At 45.5% G+C, this 16,928-nt stretch overlaps 1 protein-coding gene and 1 long non-coding RNA gene across 3 annotated transcripts; both read right to left on the minus strand.

Annotated features, from left to right (window-relative positions):
* Positions 1-826: 826 nt before the first annotated feature.
* On the minus strand, positions 827-2,515 carry LOC124006154. Its single transcript, XR_006833736.1, has 2 exons — positions 1,246-2,515; positions 827-1,169 (listed from the first exon to the last, which is right to left on the minus strand). It is a non-coding gene; the product is annotated as an uncharacterized LOC124006154 (long non-coding RNA).
* Positions 2,516-3,841: 1,326 nt separating this feature from the next.
* LOC124006153 (2-acylglycerol O-acyltransferase 1-like) lies at positions 3,842-8,375 on the minus strand. 2 transcript variants are annotated; one of them, XM_046315964.1, is made up of 6 exons: positions 8,213-8,375; positions 7,903-8,081; positions 6,133-6,337; positions 5,699-5,867; positions 4,914-5,113; positions 3,842-4,290 (listed from the first exon to the last, which is right to left on the minus strand). In XM_046315964.1, exons 1-6 carry the CDS (start codon positions 8,307-8,309, stop codon positions 4,136-4,138), a joined length of 1,005 nt encoding a protein of 334 aa, XP_046171920.1. In that variant the 5' UTR covers positions 8,310-8,375; the 3' UTR covers positions 3,842-4,135. The 2 variants fall into 2 exon arrangements, with proteins under 2 accessions (XP_046171920.1, XP_046171919.1); XM_046315963.1 differs by having other exon boundaries at positions 5,693-5,867; positions 8,213-8,374.
* Positions 8,376-16,928: the final 8,553 nt, after the last annotated feature.

A 16,928-nucleotide genomic window follows, 5' to 3' on the forward strand; every position in this document is an offset into this window, starting at 1 on the left:
GGCGCAGGACAGCAGATATGAGTAAATAAACGTACTATACTCAACATATATGAATGCAATAAAAAAAGAGAGCCCACATTAACGGACCGTACTACATACAAACAATTACTCACAAACTGACATGGGGGAACAGAGTTTTAAATAATGAACAAGTAATTGGGGAATTGAAACCAGGTGTGTAAGACAAAGACAAAACAAATGGAAAATGAAAAGTGGATCGGCGATGGCTAGAAGGCCAGTGACGTCGACCGTCGAACATCACCCGAACAAGGAGAGGGACCGACTTCGGCAGAAGTCATGACACATAGTCAATGATGTGTTGAATCGAATAATGCATTGAAGAGTTGTTAAAGGCCCAATGCAGACATTTTTATATCAATATCAAATCATTTCTGAGTATTAAGTGCCTTACTAAAATAGATTTCCATTCAAATGGGCAAAAATATATTTTTAGCAAAAAAATATTTCTCAAGCAAGGATTTTGCTAGGACTGTCTGGGAGCTGTCCGAGTGGAGGGGAAACTGAAAATGTACCGGCAGAAAGTTTGGGAAATCATTGTTATTGGTCTATTAACCAATTAACCGAATGGTGATGTCACCATGGAAAGCAGAATAGAAGGTCCTGTGTAGAGTGTATTTTCAACCAGCGACTATCAGGAAATAACACTAATATAAACAAAACCACACTTTTAGTGTTAGTTTGTTCAGCTGTTGTACAATGTGATACAAAACACAGGAAAACAGAATTTTGACTTCACTGGGCCTTTAAAGGTTTAAGTAAAGAAAATATGTTATGAGTAAATAGATTACAAGAGGACAACTCAAAATCTGACAACAGTATTTGTGTATTTATACAAAATGAATAACATTTGGACTTTAAAACACAGTTATGCACACATCAGCCCTACATTAGTTTATTCACACATCTAGAAATATATTAGCCAATCCATGTCTTGGGAATTTAGCAATATCTTTGAGAGAGTAACCACCTATGATGTCTACACTTTCCACAGAATTCTGTCCATGTCATGATCCACTGAGTCAAAGACCCCCCCCCCCCCCCCCACATGTTCTAAATGTCAAATCCAAATCCCATTGCTCAATGTTCAATCCCTTACAATGCAATCCTGACCTGATTCCCTTTCCAATCCCTTACAATGCAATCCTGACCTGATTCCCTTTCCAATCCCTTACAATGCAATCCTGACCTGATTCCCTTTCCAATCCCTTACAATGCAATCCTGACCTGATTGGTCCTCTGTAGCTCAGTTGGTAGAGCATGGCGCTTGTAACGCCAGGGTAGTGGGTTCAATCCCCGGGACCACCCATACGTAGAATGTATGCACACATGACTGTAAGTCGCTTTGGATAAAAGCGTCTGCTAAATGGCATATATTATTATTATTATTATTCCCTTTCCAATCCCTTACAATGCAATCCTGACCTGATTCCCTTTCCAATCCCTTACAATGCAATCCTGACCTGATTCCCTTTCCAATCCCTTACAATGCAATCCTGACCTGATTCCCTTTCCAATCCCTTACAATGCAATCCTGACCTGATTCCCTTTCCAATCCCTCACAATGCAATCCTGACCTGATTCCCTTTCCAATCCCTCACAATGCAATCCTGACCTGATTCCCTTTCCAATCCCTTACAATGCAATCCTGACCTGATTCCCTTTCCAATCCGTATTTCATGCCATTAACCAAATCTCACAGCACATTACCTGCAATCTTTCAACCTATATGTGGCACTTTCTATTTACCATACAGGTTTAAGACAATGGAATAGCAGGGGATCATCTTGGCAGCATCTCTGTGCAGTAGCTCAGACAGTGTGGTCTAAATTGAACGCTAAAGTCATGTGACATGAATGTCTGCTCTATTTTAGAACTGCTGCCTGCTCCCCTCAGGCAGAAAGAAAGAGAGACTGGGAGTAGAGAGAAGCACGACACACTCCCCAGCACCGCAGAGAGACTAGCACGCAAACATCACCTATGAAGCCCTGTATGCATTCCCTTGGTGCAGCAAACTCAACCTGACATGCCCCATTTGTGTCTTGAGGTTAGCAGGAGGAAAGAGCTGGTCATGAATGGAGTGGGATATCAAATGATTTTCACCCAACTGTACAATATTTCTCTACACTATATACCTATGCTGACTGTATAAGAGAGCGAAGGATCAGAGTGATGGCCATTTGACTGTGTTTATATGTGTGCAGACAGTACATTTGGAAAGTATTCAGACCCCTTGACTTTTTCCACATTTTGTTACGGTTGAGTCTTATTCGAAAACGTTTTTAAAAATCCCCCTCATCAATCTACACACAATACCCAAAAATGACAAAGCAAAAACAGTTGTTTAGAAATGTTACCCCATTATTTTTTACCCTTTTACTCAGTACTTTGTTGAAGCACCTTTGGCAGCGACTACAGCCTCGAGTCTTCTTGGGTATGACTCTACAAGCTTGGTACACCTGTATTTAGGAAGTTTATTCCATACTTATCTGCAGATCCTCTCTAGTTCTGTCAGGTTAGATGGGGAGTGTCGCTGCACAGCTATTTTCAGGTCTCTCCAGAGATGTTCGATCGGGTTCAACTCCGGGCTCTGGCTGGGCCACTCAAGGACATTCAGGGACTTAACCCGAAGCCACCCCTGCATTATCTTGGCTGTGTGCTTAGGGTCGTTGTCCTGTTGGAAGGTGAACTTGTGAGGTGTGGAAAGGCTTTGTTGTTTTTATGGATTTTGTCTTGTTGCTTTTTGTGCTATGTTCTCTGTTTGTCTGCTAAATCTTGCTTGTCCTATGTTGCTCTGTGTGTGCTCACTGATCATTGATTGTCTGTATTGTTAATGTAATGGTTTTTAATAACCTGCCCATGGACCGCGGTTGAAAATTAATTGGCTGGCTAAAACCGGCACTTTAACTGAAACGTTGGTTAATGTACACTGTCCCTGTAAATTTTTTTACTAAAACAAACTCAAATTTTATTTCCCTCGATCCTGACTAGACTCCCAGTCCCTACCATGGAAAAGCATCCCCACAGCAGGATGCTGCCACCACCATGCTTTAACTTAGGGATGGTGCCAGGTTTCTTCCAGACGTGACGCTTGGCATTCAGGCCAAAGAGTTCAATCTTGGTTTCATCAGACCAGAGAATGTTGTTTCTCATGGTCTGAGAGTCCTTTAGGTGCCTTTTGGCAAACTCCAAGCAGGCTGTCATGTGCCTTTTACTTAGGAGTGGTTTTTGTCTGGCCACTACCATAAAGGTATGTTTGGTGGAGTGCTGCAGAGATGGTTGTACTTCAGGAAGGTTCTCCCATTTCCACAGAGGAACTGGAGCTCTGTCAGGATGACCATCGGGTTCTTGCTCACCTCCCTGACCAAGACCCTTCTCCCCCAATTGCTCAGTTTGGCCGGACGGCCAGCTCTAGGAAGAGTCTTGGTGATTCCAAACATCTTCCATTTAAGAATGATGGAGGCCACTGTATTGTTGGGGTCCTTCAATGCTGCAGAAATGTTTTCCCCAGATCTGTGCCTCGACACAATCTTGTCTCGGAGCTCTATGGACAATTCCTTCGGCCTCATGGCTTGGTTTTTGCTCTGACATGCACTATCAACTGTGGGACCTTATATAGACAGGTGTGTGCCTATCCAAATCATGTCCAATCAATTAAATTTACCACAGGTGGGCTACAATCAAGATGTTGAAACATCTCATGGATGATCAATGGGAACAGGATGCACCTGAGCTCAATTTCGAGTCTCATAGCAAAGGGTCTGAATAGGTGTGCTTTTATTTTTAATATATTTGCAAATATTTCTAAAAAAAACTTTTTCGCTTTGACATTATGGTGTGTTATGTGTAGATTGATGAGGAAAAACACCTATTTAATCAATTTTAGAATAAGGCTGTAAAGTCACAAAATGTGGAAAAGGTCAAGGGGTCTGAGTACTTTCTGAATGCGCTGCACAATATGTGTGTGCAAGTATGCACATGTGTCCATTTTCTGTGTGTGCTTATATGCATGTTTGCATTATGTTTGTTTGAATGTCTGTATCAGTGTTTATGGGTCAGGAGCTGGTTGAATGGTCCAATCCTACAGTGTAGTGCTATCTGAGTTTATCTGGTCTGATCAGGTGAAGATGAGGTGCTGGTTCTCTAGGATCCCGTACTCAGCCTTGTGCTGCTCAAACAGCTTAGCCAGCGCCCCCAGGTAACAGCCATGCAGCCTGTCCACCTCATCAGACGAGGGGCTCACGTTCCTTTCCACCACTATGGGCTCTCCCACTGAGATAGAGGGAGGAAGGGAAGGGGGTGAGATGGAGAGAAGTAAGAAGGGAAAGATAGAGTAGAAATACAGAGGCGATTCAGTGAGAGCAGAAAATGAAAGGCAGAGGAATTATAGAATGTTAAAATGTAGTGACTCAGAGGAGGAACTGGAGAGAAAGGGAGAGGAAGGATAAAGGAAGTGGAACAGAGGGCACGACTGAGGACAAAACACATGAGGTTACAGCTCTAAGGTAATTTGATTGGCTGTAGCCCAGTGACCCTTCACCGTGGATGGCTCTGTTCCAGCTGGTCATGATGTCCTGGCTGACTACAGCTGCTGCCACAGTTACTGTTACCCATAACACAGTCACCTATGAACCAGCTTACCAGCTTGTCATATGTCGGCTGTTCTCTCAGTGAGCTTTTATTTGACCATCTGGGTGATGACTAGCTAACTAGAGGAATTCATACAATCAGAGCACTGTGACTGCACATTGTTTCTGAATGTTGTTTGTAAATAGTTTTCGGAATATGTTTCCCCATAGACAGAAATGGGTCATATTTTAGTCTCTATTCCCTCTCGTCACCCATCTCTTCCCGTCACTTTCCACCCACATTATCCCCCATTCCCCACCACTCACCGATGGTGTAAATGGGTTGTCTGAAGGGCATGAAGCCCAAGCTGTACTGGAAAACCCCCCGGGCGTGAAACAGAGGCAAACTGAAGCCCAGGGTCTTCCTCATGCACTCCTGGATGGTACGGACCAGGGAGCCCTTAGGGTTCTTCAGCTGATTAAACAGATCATTCTCCCCAAAGGAGAATACTGGCACCAGATGAGCTCTGCACGCAGGAGAGGGTGAGAGAAGTCTGCATTTTTACCAGCGGCATAATTTCACGTTTGACTGCAACCTTGCAATATTACATTTGTGATTGTTTGCAAAAATCTATGTATTTTAATGTGATCTGATCCTTTTTGGATGTTTTGTTATTAAAAAAAGATATATGTTCCTGTCATTATTGCGCTAACTCCAAAGTCATCTTCGGCTCACACCAATCTATCTGAAGTGGAATGTGGAGTGCCTACCCATAATCCTCCTGACCCGAGTGTATCTTAGTTCCGTTTTTAACAACTAAATTCCCAGTCAAATTAAGGATTCTTTCAAACCTCTGAGCGGAGGCATAAATCTGTTATTTTAGCAGGTGTGTGTGCTGTAAATATTGCAGTGTATTTCCTTTCACCTCAACACATCTGTCATTAAAAGCCCTGGGGTTAAGATTCATAGTTCACTTCATGGCCTACAGTACATTCAGTAATGGCCCTTACGGAGGAGGTTTCAGTCAACATGAACATTTCTAATACTTGATTATAAACGAGACGGTTATAGATGAGGAGTAGTTGATAGGAAATAAGGCACTCACCCACACCTGAGAGCAATCTTGACGAAGCCCTTCCTGTTGAGGGCCTCCAGGACGAGGCTCCCAGGCCTGGCCTCCAGGGACTCTGCCGCCCCACCAATCACTATGATTGACACGTTTCCCCCTCCCTTCTGGCTCAACACGTGGGTAAGACTCTTCTTGGAACAAGAGACAACCCCTTAGAGGAAGTTCAGCACAGTATATTTAGAACAAATGTGGGCCAGGATTTTTTTTTCACAGGACAGGTTTTATTAGAAAAAACTTCTAATATCCCCAATATGAAGAAAGAATTGTTGACAAACTAAAACTGCACTACAGTGTGCACACACAATGTTTGAACCTTTAAATGTAATTTACCAAACCTTAAAAACCTATTGATAGTGTTTAAATCAGAAAAAACAGAAGCATTGTGGTGGAATAAATAAATCCCTAATAAGGTTCACCTGAGGACATGAGATACTCCCGGAAGAATGGAAAGCTGAACCAGATGCCGAGGGTATGCAGGTAAGGAGTCATTCCTGGATAGAGCTCCCGGAAGCCTGTGTATTCAGTACAGAAATTCCCAAATGCTCCGGCGACCAGGATTCCGTGAGGATGGAAACCCATCAGGTAGTTCCTCTCTGGGTCTAGGTCACATGTCTTAATCAGCTGACCACAGACAAGACATGAATAGTGAAAGGATAATGGATAAGACACAGGTTGAGTTCCTGCCCGACTAGATGTACAACCAATGGTTGTGTGCCACGTCATTGACTGTGCAGTCGGGCATCAGATGGTTATGTCATATGATGTGGTTAGCTAATATGTTAAATACATAACCAGGCCTTGTAAGATCAGTGGAGGCTCCTCAGAGGAGGAAGGGGAGGACCATCCTCCTCAGTGAATTTCATTTAAGAAAGTGATAGTTTTAGATAAAATTATACTAAATATATTCACTTCACCAAATAATTGATTAAAACACACTGTTTTTCAATGAAGGTCTACAGTAACCCCAACAGCACTCTAGAGGCATCGAGCTTCCGTCCTCTGGGTATATTGACTTCAATACAAAACCTAGGCGGCTCATGGTTTTCACCCTCTCCCATAGACTTAAACAGTAATTATGACAACTTCCGGAGGACGTCTTCCAAAATATCAGAGCTCTTGCATCATGAACTGACATGTTGTCTCCACAATCAAATGATTAAAGAATGAATCTAGTACTGAATGCATAAGCTACAGTTAGCTAGCACTGCAGTGCATAAAATGTGGTAACTAGTAGACTCAAAGAGAGAGAATGAACAAATTAATTTATTCCAAAATGAAGGAAAAGCAAGAGAATTCTTTTTTTTCAGTTTCACTTACTTAGCTATCAAATGCAGCTAGCTAGTTTAGGCTTGGAAAGGTTTTTTCACCTGGTCACATGCCTGGTGACATCAAATGTTGTGCATTGAAGTCCACAAGTGAAGGGAAAGGGTAAGAGGAGGGGAGCGCATAGATGCGAGAAGGAATACAATGTGACTGCTATGAAAGTGAACTGTGTTTATGTGTGATCAGGGGTGTATTCATTCCGCCAATTCTGTTAAAAAACGTTTCTTAAACAGAACGAAACGGGGATAAACATACCTGGTTTTGTCCATTAGAAACTTTCATTTGCAACTGTTGGACTAATGATTACACCCTAGATCAGCTAGGTGCAGGCAAGAGTGTGCAAGGAAGTATTTATTGTGTCACTGTCTGTCCATGTGTCACTGTCAGTCACCTCAAATGTTTTTACACTGCAATGTAGTCGGGCAGGAACTCAACCACAGAATGGCTGGATGTGACAGGGGGCTGGGCCTTTAGCCATGGAAATACCATGATGTATTGGCCAATGACCTCTTTACAATGACTTTGACATATTTGAGCTATTAATACACCAGAGGGCAGTGGATAAATAGTAGGTTGGCAGTCATGCTTGCTTTGAGACAAACGTCCTCAATTATATTTTAATCAGTCAGTTAATCGGCATTTGTATACAAATTGTGTTATTGTTGTATACAAATTGTGTTATTATTAATCCAACATGGAAGTCAATAAGGAATTCTGAGTGTCTTTACACACCGTCTAAATTATGCAAAGAATGGTGTAATAACCTATTACTGTTGATAATAATGAGGCTTTATATTAATTGGCATCCATGCATCATAAAATGCATAGGCTAAACACCCAGAAAACGTCCTAAGCCTACTTACATGGATGGGGAAATAGTCTCCGAAGTGTTTCCACACGGTCCAGTGGCGTACCCAGTCAGACCTGCGGCCCCCAGCCTGAGGTGTGTCCCAGTCCAGGTAGAGCCACAGGGCATACAGAGCAGCCACGTGCCAGTATCCATTCAACACGATCACAACGTACACACAAAAACAACACTGCGCTAGACAGATGGATGTGCAGAAAAATATGGGCATCACATAAGCAAGCACTGACTTGAATTGACCCCATCCCTGGGCCACTATGGTTATGATTTGCTGAAGGTGAGGAAGTGCGCAGTAGCCTACCAGTTACCTCCAAAGAGAAAGCAGAAGACCCATTGAAGAACTGCAGCTGTCTGGAAACGTCGGTTGAGCGGGATATTCAAGGGTGCAAACTCAATCTTCACCATGTCTGCAGTTCCCACTCCCAGGTTCTAAAATGATATCAGGGGAACAGAGCAGAGGAAGGGTCACTATCTTATGCCCCTGTCCTTGCCAAAATCTTTTTATACTTAGCAGCTCTAACAGGGCAGTCGTCCAAGTTCGTGGCATTTTGACGAGACTTCAGGCGCAGGACTATTCAAGTCAAATACAAATGTTAGGCTACACTCCTTCTTGTGTGCCTGGGTGCTTACAATACACTTTACTTTATCAACTTCCAAAACACTGCTCTAAACGTGATTGCTAGCCTGATCTGGTTTCTTTGTTCTAGCACCATCTTGTGGAAAATGTAAAGTACAAGCAAACAGTTTAATTAAGTACACCCAGAGAGGAAGAGGTGAAGCAAGGTTTTACTCTGCCTAAACTCTGTCTACAAAAATAAGCCCACGAATGTGGAATTTTTGCGATGGAGATCAATGAGAATGTGTCTAACTTGGTCTAGAAAAATGTAATTGCCAATTTGCTAGGGGAGTCTCATTTGATTGAATAGAAGTTTCATAATGGTTAGGTTGTTACGAATGCACTGATACACTTGGCATTTCGGCGACTTACCCAAAAATGACTTTATATAGGAGTTGTACCTGTTTTCATCATGGATATAAGCCATTTTAGCATGGACATTGCCATTGAGGGTTTCCAGTATTTTAAAGTAGTCAATTGGGTGGGGATTCCTATGGGTTGAGCGCATTCAGCCAAGGAAGAAGAAAATTGACTACATTAAAATATATGTATCCGCTACGGTGCCGCAGTCAAACGACCACCCCTCATCACTGTCAAACGCTCCCTAAAACACTTCTGTGAGCAGGCCTTTCTAATCGACCTGGCCCGGGTATCCTGGAAGGACATTGACCTCATCCCATCAGTTGAGGATGCCTGGTCATTCTTTAAGAGTAACTTCCTCACCATATTAGATAAGCATGCTCCGTTCAAAAAATGCAGAACTAAGAACAGATACAGCCCTTGGTTCACTCCAGACCTGACTGCCCTCGACCAGCACAAAAACATCCTGTGGCGGACTGCAATAGCATCGAACAGTCCCCGCGATATGCAACTGTTCAGGGAAGTCAGGAACCAATACACGCAGTCAGTCAGGAAAGCTAAGGCCAGCTTCTTCAGGCAGAAGTTTGCATCCTGTAGCTCCAACTCCAAAAAGTTCTGGGACACTGTGAAGTCCATGGAGAACAAGAGCACCACCTCCCAGCTGCCCACTGCACTGAGGCTAGGGAACACGGTCACCACCGACAAATCCATGATTATCGAAAACTTCAACAAGCATTTCTCAACGGCTGGCCATGCCTTCCGCCTGGCTACTCCTACCTCGGCCAACAGCTCCCAAGCCTCTCCAGGTTCTCCTTTACCCAAATCCAGATAGGAGATGTTCTGAAAGAGCTGCAAAACCTGGACCCGTATAAATCAGCTGGGCTTGACAATCTGGACCCTCTATTTCTGAAACTATCCGCCGCCATTGTCGCAACCCCTATTACCAGCCTGTTCAACCTCTCTTTCATATCGTCTGAGATCCCCAAGGATTGGAAAGCTGCCACAGTCATCCCCCTCTTCAAAGGGGGAGACACCCTGGACCCAAACTGCTACAGACCTATATCCATTCTGCCCTGCCTATCTAAGGTCTTCGAAAGCCAAGTCAACAAACAGGTCACTGACCATCTCGAATCCCACCGTACCTTCTCCGCTATGCAATCTGGTTTCCGAGCCGGTCACGGGTGCACCTCAGCCACACTCAAGGTACTAAACGACATCATAACCGCCATCGATAAAAGACAGTACTGTGCAGCCGTCTTCATCGACCTTGCCAAGGCTTTCGACTCGGTCAATCACCATATTCTTATCGGCAGACTCAGTAGCCTCGGTTTTTCGGATGACTGCCTTGCCTGGTTCACCAATTACTTTGCAGACAGAGTTCAGTGTGTCAAATCGGAGGGCATGTTGTCCGGTCCTCTGGCAGTCTCTATGGGGGTGCCACAGGGTTCAATTCTCGGGCCGACTCTTTTCTCTGTGTATATCAATGATGTTGCTCTTGCTGCGGGCGATTCCCTGATCCACCTCTACGCAGACGACACCATTCTATACACTTTCGGCCCGTCATTGGACATTGTGCTATCTAACCTCCAATCGAGCTTCAATGCCATACAACACTCCTTCCGTGGTCTCCAACTGCTCTTAAATGCTAGTAAAACCAAATGCATGCTTTTCAACTGATCGCTGCCTGCACCCGCTTGCCCGACTAGCATCACCACACTGGATGGTTCTGACCTTGAATATGTGGACACCTATAAGTACCTAGGTGTCTGGCTAGACTGCAAACTCTCCTTCCAGACCCATATCAAACATCTCCAATCGAAAATCAAATCAAGAGTCGGCATTCTATTCCGCAACAAAGCCTCCTTCACTCACGCTGCCATGCTTACCCTAGTAAAACTGACTATCCTACCAATCCTCGACTTCGGCGATGTCATCTACAAAATTGCTTCCAACACTCTTCTCAGCAAACTGGATGCAGTTTATCACAGTGCCATCCGTTTTGTCACTAAAGCACCTTATTGTTATGCAGGTGAGTGAGGACCCAAAAGTGATTTAACAGAAACAGAGTCTTTTAATGTCCAAACAGGGAAAACATAAATCCTCAATCTTTACAGGAGATGTCCAAACAGGGAAAACATAAATCCTCTATCTTTACAGGAGAGTCCCCCTTCTAGGAGTAGAGGAGAATTGCAGGGCTAGCGGCAACAGACTGCAGGTCCCTTCGGGTAGGCGCGAGCCGTAGAGGATAGAGACACCTGCTCACACGCAGTATCTGATGAAGAGGCAGATTACGACAGGACGGAACAAGGGCAAAGCAAACAAGAATCCGACAAGGACAGAAGCAGAAACAGAGAGAGAAATAGAGACCTAATCAGAGGGCAAAAGAGGGGACAGGTGTGAGAGAGTAAACGAGGTCGTTAGGAGAATGAGGAACAGCTGGGAGCAGGAACGGAACGATAGAGAGAGAGAGAGATAGAGAGAGAGAAAGAAACCTAATACAACCAGCAGGGGGAAACGAAGAGAAGAGAAAGCACAGGGACAAGACATGACAATACATGACAGTACCCCCCCACTCACCGAGCGCCTCCTGGCGCACTCGAGGAGGAAACCTGGCGGCAACGGAGGAAATCATCGATCAGCGAACGGTCCAGCACGTCCCGAGATGGAACCCAACTCCTTTCCTCAGGACCGTACCCCTCCCAATCCACTAGGTACTGATGACCACGGCCCCGAGGACACATGTCCATAATCTTCCGGACCCTGTAGATAGGTGCGCCCTCGACAAGGACGGGGGGACGAACGGGGGCGCGAAGAAAAGGCTTGACACAGGAGACATGGAAGACCGGGTGAACGCGACGAAGATGTCGCGGAAGAAGAAGTCGCACTGCGACAGGATTATCGACCTGAGAAATACGGAACGGACCAATGAACCGCGGGGTCAATTTGCGAGAAGCTGCCATAAGGGGGAGGTTACGAGTGGAGAGCCATACTCTCTGACCGCGACAATACCTAGGACTCTTAGTCCTACGCTTATTAGCGGCTCTCACAGTCTGCGCCCTATAACGGCAAAGTGCAGACCTGACCCTCTTCCAGGTGCGCTCACAACGTTGGACAAAAGCCTGAGCGGAGGGGACGCTGGACTCGGCAAGCTGGGACGAGAACAGAGGAGGCTGGTACACGAGGCTACTCTGAAAAGGAGATAGCCCGGTCGCAGACGAAGGAAGCGAGTTGTGAGCGTAATCTGCCCAGGGGAGCTGTTCTGCCCAAGACTCAGGGTTTCGAAAGGAAAGACTGCGTAAGATGCGACCAATAGTCTGATTGGCCCGTTCTGCTTGACCGTTAGACTGGGGGTGAAAACCGGAAGAGAGACTGACGGAAGCCCCAATCAAACGACAAAACTCCCTCCAAAATTGAGACGTGAATTGCGGACCCCTGTCCGAAACGGCGTCTGACGGAAGGCCATGAATTCTGAACACATTCTCAATGATGATTTGTGCCGTCTCTTTAGCAGAAGGAAGCTTAGCGAGGGGAATAAAATGAGCCGCCTTAGAGAACCTATCGACAACCGTTAGAATAACAGTCTTCCCCGCTGACGAAGGTAGACCGGTAATAAAGTCTAAGGCGATGTGAGACCACGGTCGAGACGTGCTGAACATGAATCTGGAGTGACGGTGAAAAAATCAGGATATCGTCAAGGTAAACGAAAACAAAGATGTTCAGCATGTCTCTCAGTACATCATTCACTAATGCCTGAAAGACAGCTGGAGTGTTAGCGAGACCGAACGGCAGAACCCGGTATTCAAAGTGCCCTAACGGAGTGTTAAACGCCGTTTTCCACTCGTCCCCCTCCCTGATGCGCACGAGATGGTAAGCGTTACGAAGGTCCAACTTAGTGAAAAACCTGGCTCCCTGCAGGATCTCGAAGGCTGAAGACATAAGGGGAAGCGGATAACGATTCTTAACCGTTATGTCATTCAACCCTCGATAATCTACGCAGGGGCGCAGGGTCCCGTCCTTTTTCTTAACAAAAAAAAACCCCGCTCCGGTGGGAGAGGAGGAAGGGACTACGGTACCGGCGTCGAGAGCAACAGACAAATAATCTTCGAGAGCCTTACGTTCGGGAGCCGACAGAGAGTATAGTCTACCCCGGGGGGGAGTGGTACCCGGAAGGAGATCAATACTACAATCATACGACCGGTGAGGAGGAAGGGAGGTGGCCCTGGACCGACTGAAGACCGTGCGCAGATCATGATATTCCTCCGGCACCCCTGTCAAATCACCAGGCTCCTCCTGTGAAGAGGGGGCAGAAGAAACAGGAGGGATAGCAGACATTCAACATTTCACATGACAAGAAACGTTCCAGGAGAGGATAGAATTACTAGACCAATTAATAGAAGGATTATGACACACTAGCCAGGGATGACCCAAAACAACTGGTGTAAAGGTGAACGAAAAATCAAAAAAGAAATGGTTTCGCTATGATTACCAGAGACAGTGAGGGTTAAAGGTAGCGTTTCACACTGAATCCTGGGGAGAGGACTACCATCCAAGGCGAACATGGCCGTGGGCTCCCCTAACTGTCTGAGAGGAATGTCATGTTCCCGAGCCCAGGCTTCGTCCATAAAACAGCCCTCCGCCCCAGAGTCTATCAAGGCACTGCAGGAAGCTGCCGAACCGGTCCAGCGTAGATGGACCGACAAGGTAGTACAGGATCTTGACGGAGAGACCTGAGTAGTAGCGCTCACCAGTAGCCCTCCGCTTACTGATGAGCTCTGGCTTTTACTGGACATGAAATGACAAAATGACCAGCGGAACCGCAAAAGAGACAGAGGCGGTTGGTGATTCTCCATTCCCTCTCCTTAGTCGAGATGCGAATACCCCCCAGCTGCATGGGCTCAACACCTGAGCCAGTGGAGGAAGATGGTAGTGATGCGGAGAGGGGGGAAACGGATAACGCGAGCTCTCTTCCACGAGCTCGGTGACGAAGATCTACCCATCGTTCTATGCGAATAGCGAGTTCAATCAAAGAATCCACGCTGGAAGGAACCTCCCGGGAGAGAATCTCATCCTTTACCTCCGCGTGGAGACCCTCCAGAAAACGAGCGAGCAACGCCGGCTCGTTCCAGTCACTGGAGGCAGCAAGAGTGCGAAACTCTATAGAGTAATCCATTATGGATCGATTACCTTGACATAGGGAAGACAGGGCCCTGGAAGCTTCTTTCCCAAAAACTGAACGATCAAAAACCCGTATCATCTCCTCCTTAAAGTTCTGATACTGGTTAGTACACTCAGCCCTTGCCTCCCAGATTGCCGTGCCCCACTCACGAGCCCGTCCAGTAAGGAGAGATATGACGTAGGCGATACGAGCTGTACCCCTGGAGTACGTGTTGGGCTGGAGAGAGAACACAATATCACACTGGGTGAGGAACGAGCGGCATTCAGTGGGCTGCCCAGAGTAACACGGTGGGTTATTAATTCTGGGCTCCGGAGACTCGGAAGCCCTGGAAGTAGCTGGTGGATCGAGGCGGAGATTGTGAATATGTTTTGAGAGGTCGGAGACTTGGGCGGCCAGGGTCTCAACGGCATGTCGAGCAGCAGACAATTCCTGCTCGTGTCTGCCTAGCATCGCTCCCTGGATCTCGACGGCTGAGTAGCGAGGATCCGAAGTCGCTGGGTCCATTCTTGGTCGGATTCTTCTGTTATGCAGGTGAGTGAGGACCCAAAAGCGATTTAACAGAAACAGAGTCTTTTAATGTCCAAACAGGGAAAACATAAATCCTCAATCTTTACAGGAGATGTCCAAACAGGGAAAACATAAATCCTCTATCTTTACAGGAGAGTCCCCCTTCTAGTAGTAGAAGAGAATTGCAGGGCTAGCGTCAACAGACTGCAGGTCCCTTCGGGTAGGCACGAGCCGTAGAGGATAGAGACACCTGCTCACACGCAGTATCTGATGAAGAGGCAGATTACGACAGGACGGAAAAAGGGCAAAGCAAACAAGAATCCGACAAGGACAGAAGCAGAAACAGAGAGAGAAATAGAGACCTAATCAGAGGGCAAAAGAGGGGACAGGTGTGAGAGAGTAAACGAGGTCGTTAGGAGAATTAGGAACAGCTGGGAGCAGGAACGGAACGATAGAGAGAGAGAGAGAGAGAGAGAGAGAGAGAGAGAGAGAGAGAGAGAGAGAGAGAGAGAGAGAGAGAGAGAAAGAAACCTAATACGACCAGCAGGGGGAAACGAAGAGAAGAGAAAGCACAGGGACAAGACATGACAATACACGACACTTATACTACCCACCACTGCGACTTGTATGCTCTAGTCGGCTGGCCCTCGCTACATATTCGTCGCCAGACCCACTGGCTCCAGGTCATCTACAAGGCCATGCTAGGCAAAGCTCCACCTTATCTCAGCTCACTGGTCACGATGGCAACACCCATCCGTAGCACGCGCTCCAGCAGGTGTATCTCATTGATCATCCCTAAAGCCAACACCTCATTCGGCCGCCTTTCGTTCCAGTACTCTGCTGCCTGTGACTGGAACGAATTACAAAAATCGCTGAAGTTGGAGACTTTTATCTCCCTCACCAACTTCAAACATCAGCTATCTGAGCAGCTAACAGCTGTACATAATCTATTTGTAAATAGCCCACCCATTTTCACCTACCTCATCCCCACAGTTTTTATTTATTTACTTTTCTGCTCTTTTGCACACCAATATCTCTACCTGTACGTGATCATCTGATCATTTATCACTCCAGTGTTAATCTGCAATATTGTAATTATTTGCCTACCTCCTCATGCCTTTTGCACACATTGTATATAGACTCCCCTTTTTTCTCTACTGTGTTATTGACTTGTTAATTGTTTACTCCATGTGTAACTCTGTGTTGTCTGTTCACACTGCTATGCTTTATCTTGGCCAGGTCGCAGTTGCAAATGAGAACCTGTTCTCAACTAGCCTACCTGGTTAAATAAAGGTGAAATAAATAAAAAATGATAAAAAAATGGAGGTAGCATCAATGGCGCTGACCATACTGTCACAGATGCTATAATGTCACAGACATAAAGATGAGTGTCAGCGATTAGGTGAATGGATAAGCGGAGTCAGGCGCAGGACACAGGTATGAGTAATAATCTGAATTTACTCTAAATGTAAGCAATGTTCCAACAAGGAAAAATACAAATATCCAGAGCACAAAGAACGAACCCACATGACAATGACAATCACTCACAAAACAGAAAGGGAAGCCAGAGGGTTAAATAAGGAACATTGATTATGGAATGGAAACCAGGTGTGTATAATGAAGACAAAACAAAACTAAAATGAAACATGGATCGGTGGTGACTAGAAAGCCGGTGACGTCGAACACCGTAAGCCGCCCAAACAAGGAGAAGGACAAACTTTGGCAGAAGTCGTGACAATGAGTACTCTATCAATTTAATTCAAATGGATTTATTGGCATGGGAAATGTGCTTACATTGCCAAAGCAAATGAAATAAATAATAAACAAAGGTGACAATCAAAAACAATCAAAAATTAACAATCAGAAATTAACATTACGCTCACAAAAGTTTCAAAAGATTAGTGACATTTCAAATGTTATATTATGGCTATGCACAGTGTTGCAACAATGTGCAAATAGTTGAAGTACAAAAGGGAAAATAAATAAACATAAATATGGGTTGTATTTACAATGGTGTTCATTGGTTGCCCTTGTCTTGTGGCAACAGGTCACAAATCTTGATGCTGGGATGCCACACAGTGGTATTTCACCTAATAGATATGGAAGTTAATCCAAATTGGATTTAGTTTCTAGTCATTTGTGGGTCTGTATAATCTGAGGGAGATCTCTGTCTCTGTCACACCTACTCCCGCTCCCTCTCTCCCCCCATCATTACTCACACCTGGACTTCATCAACACCTTGATTACCTTCATCAGGCAGTATTGGTTTGGTTTCATGTTCAGTACACATCCCCTGTTTTTGTCATGCCTGCTCCCGCTCCCCCTCTCTGGCAGGCTGCCCATCATTACACCCACCTGTCACCAT

Source organism: Oncorhynchus gorbuscha, linkage group LG19 (assembly GCF_021184085.1).
Source record: "Oncorhynchus gorbuscha isolate QuinsamMale2020 ecotype Even-year linkage group LG19, OgorEven_v1.0, whole genome shotgun sequence".
Classification (NCBI taxonomy): domain Eukaryota; kingdom Metazoa; phylum Chordata; class Actinopteri; order Salmoniformes; family Salmonidae; genus Oncorhynchus; species Oncorhynchus gorbuscha.

What these genes read in the sequence shown, in the direction of transcription:
- LOC124006153 (XM_046315963.1), bottom strand. Translation starts at nt 8,309, where the DNA reads ATGGTGAAGATTGAGTTTGCACCCTTGAATATCCCGCTCAACCGACGT. An exon ending in GAGACTATTTCCCCATCCAT is followed by an intron (nt 6,338 to 7,902) that starts GTAAGTAGGCTT and finishes GTCTGTGGTCAG; the next exon opens with CTGATTAAGACATGTGACCT. An exon ending in GGAGTATCTCATGTCCTCAG is followed by an intron (nt 5,868 to 6,132) that starts GTGAACCTTATT and finishes ACTTCCTCTAAG; the next exon opens with GGGTTGTCTCTTGTTCCAAG.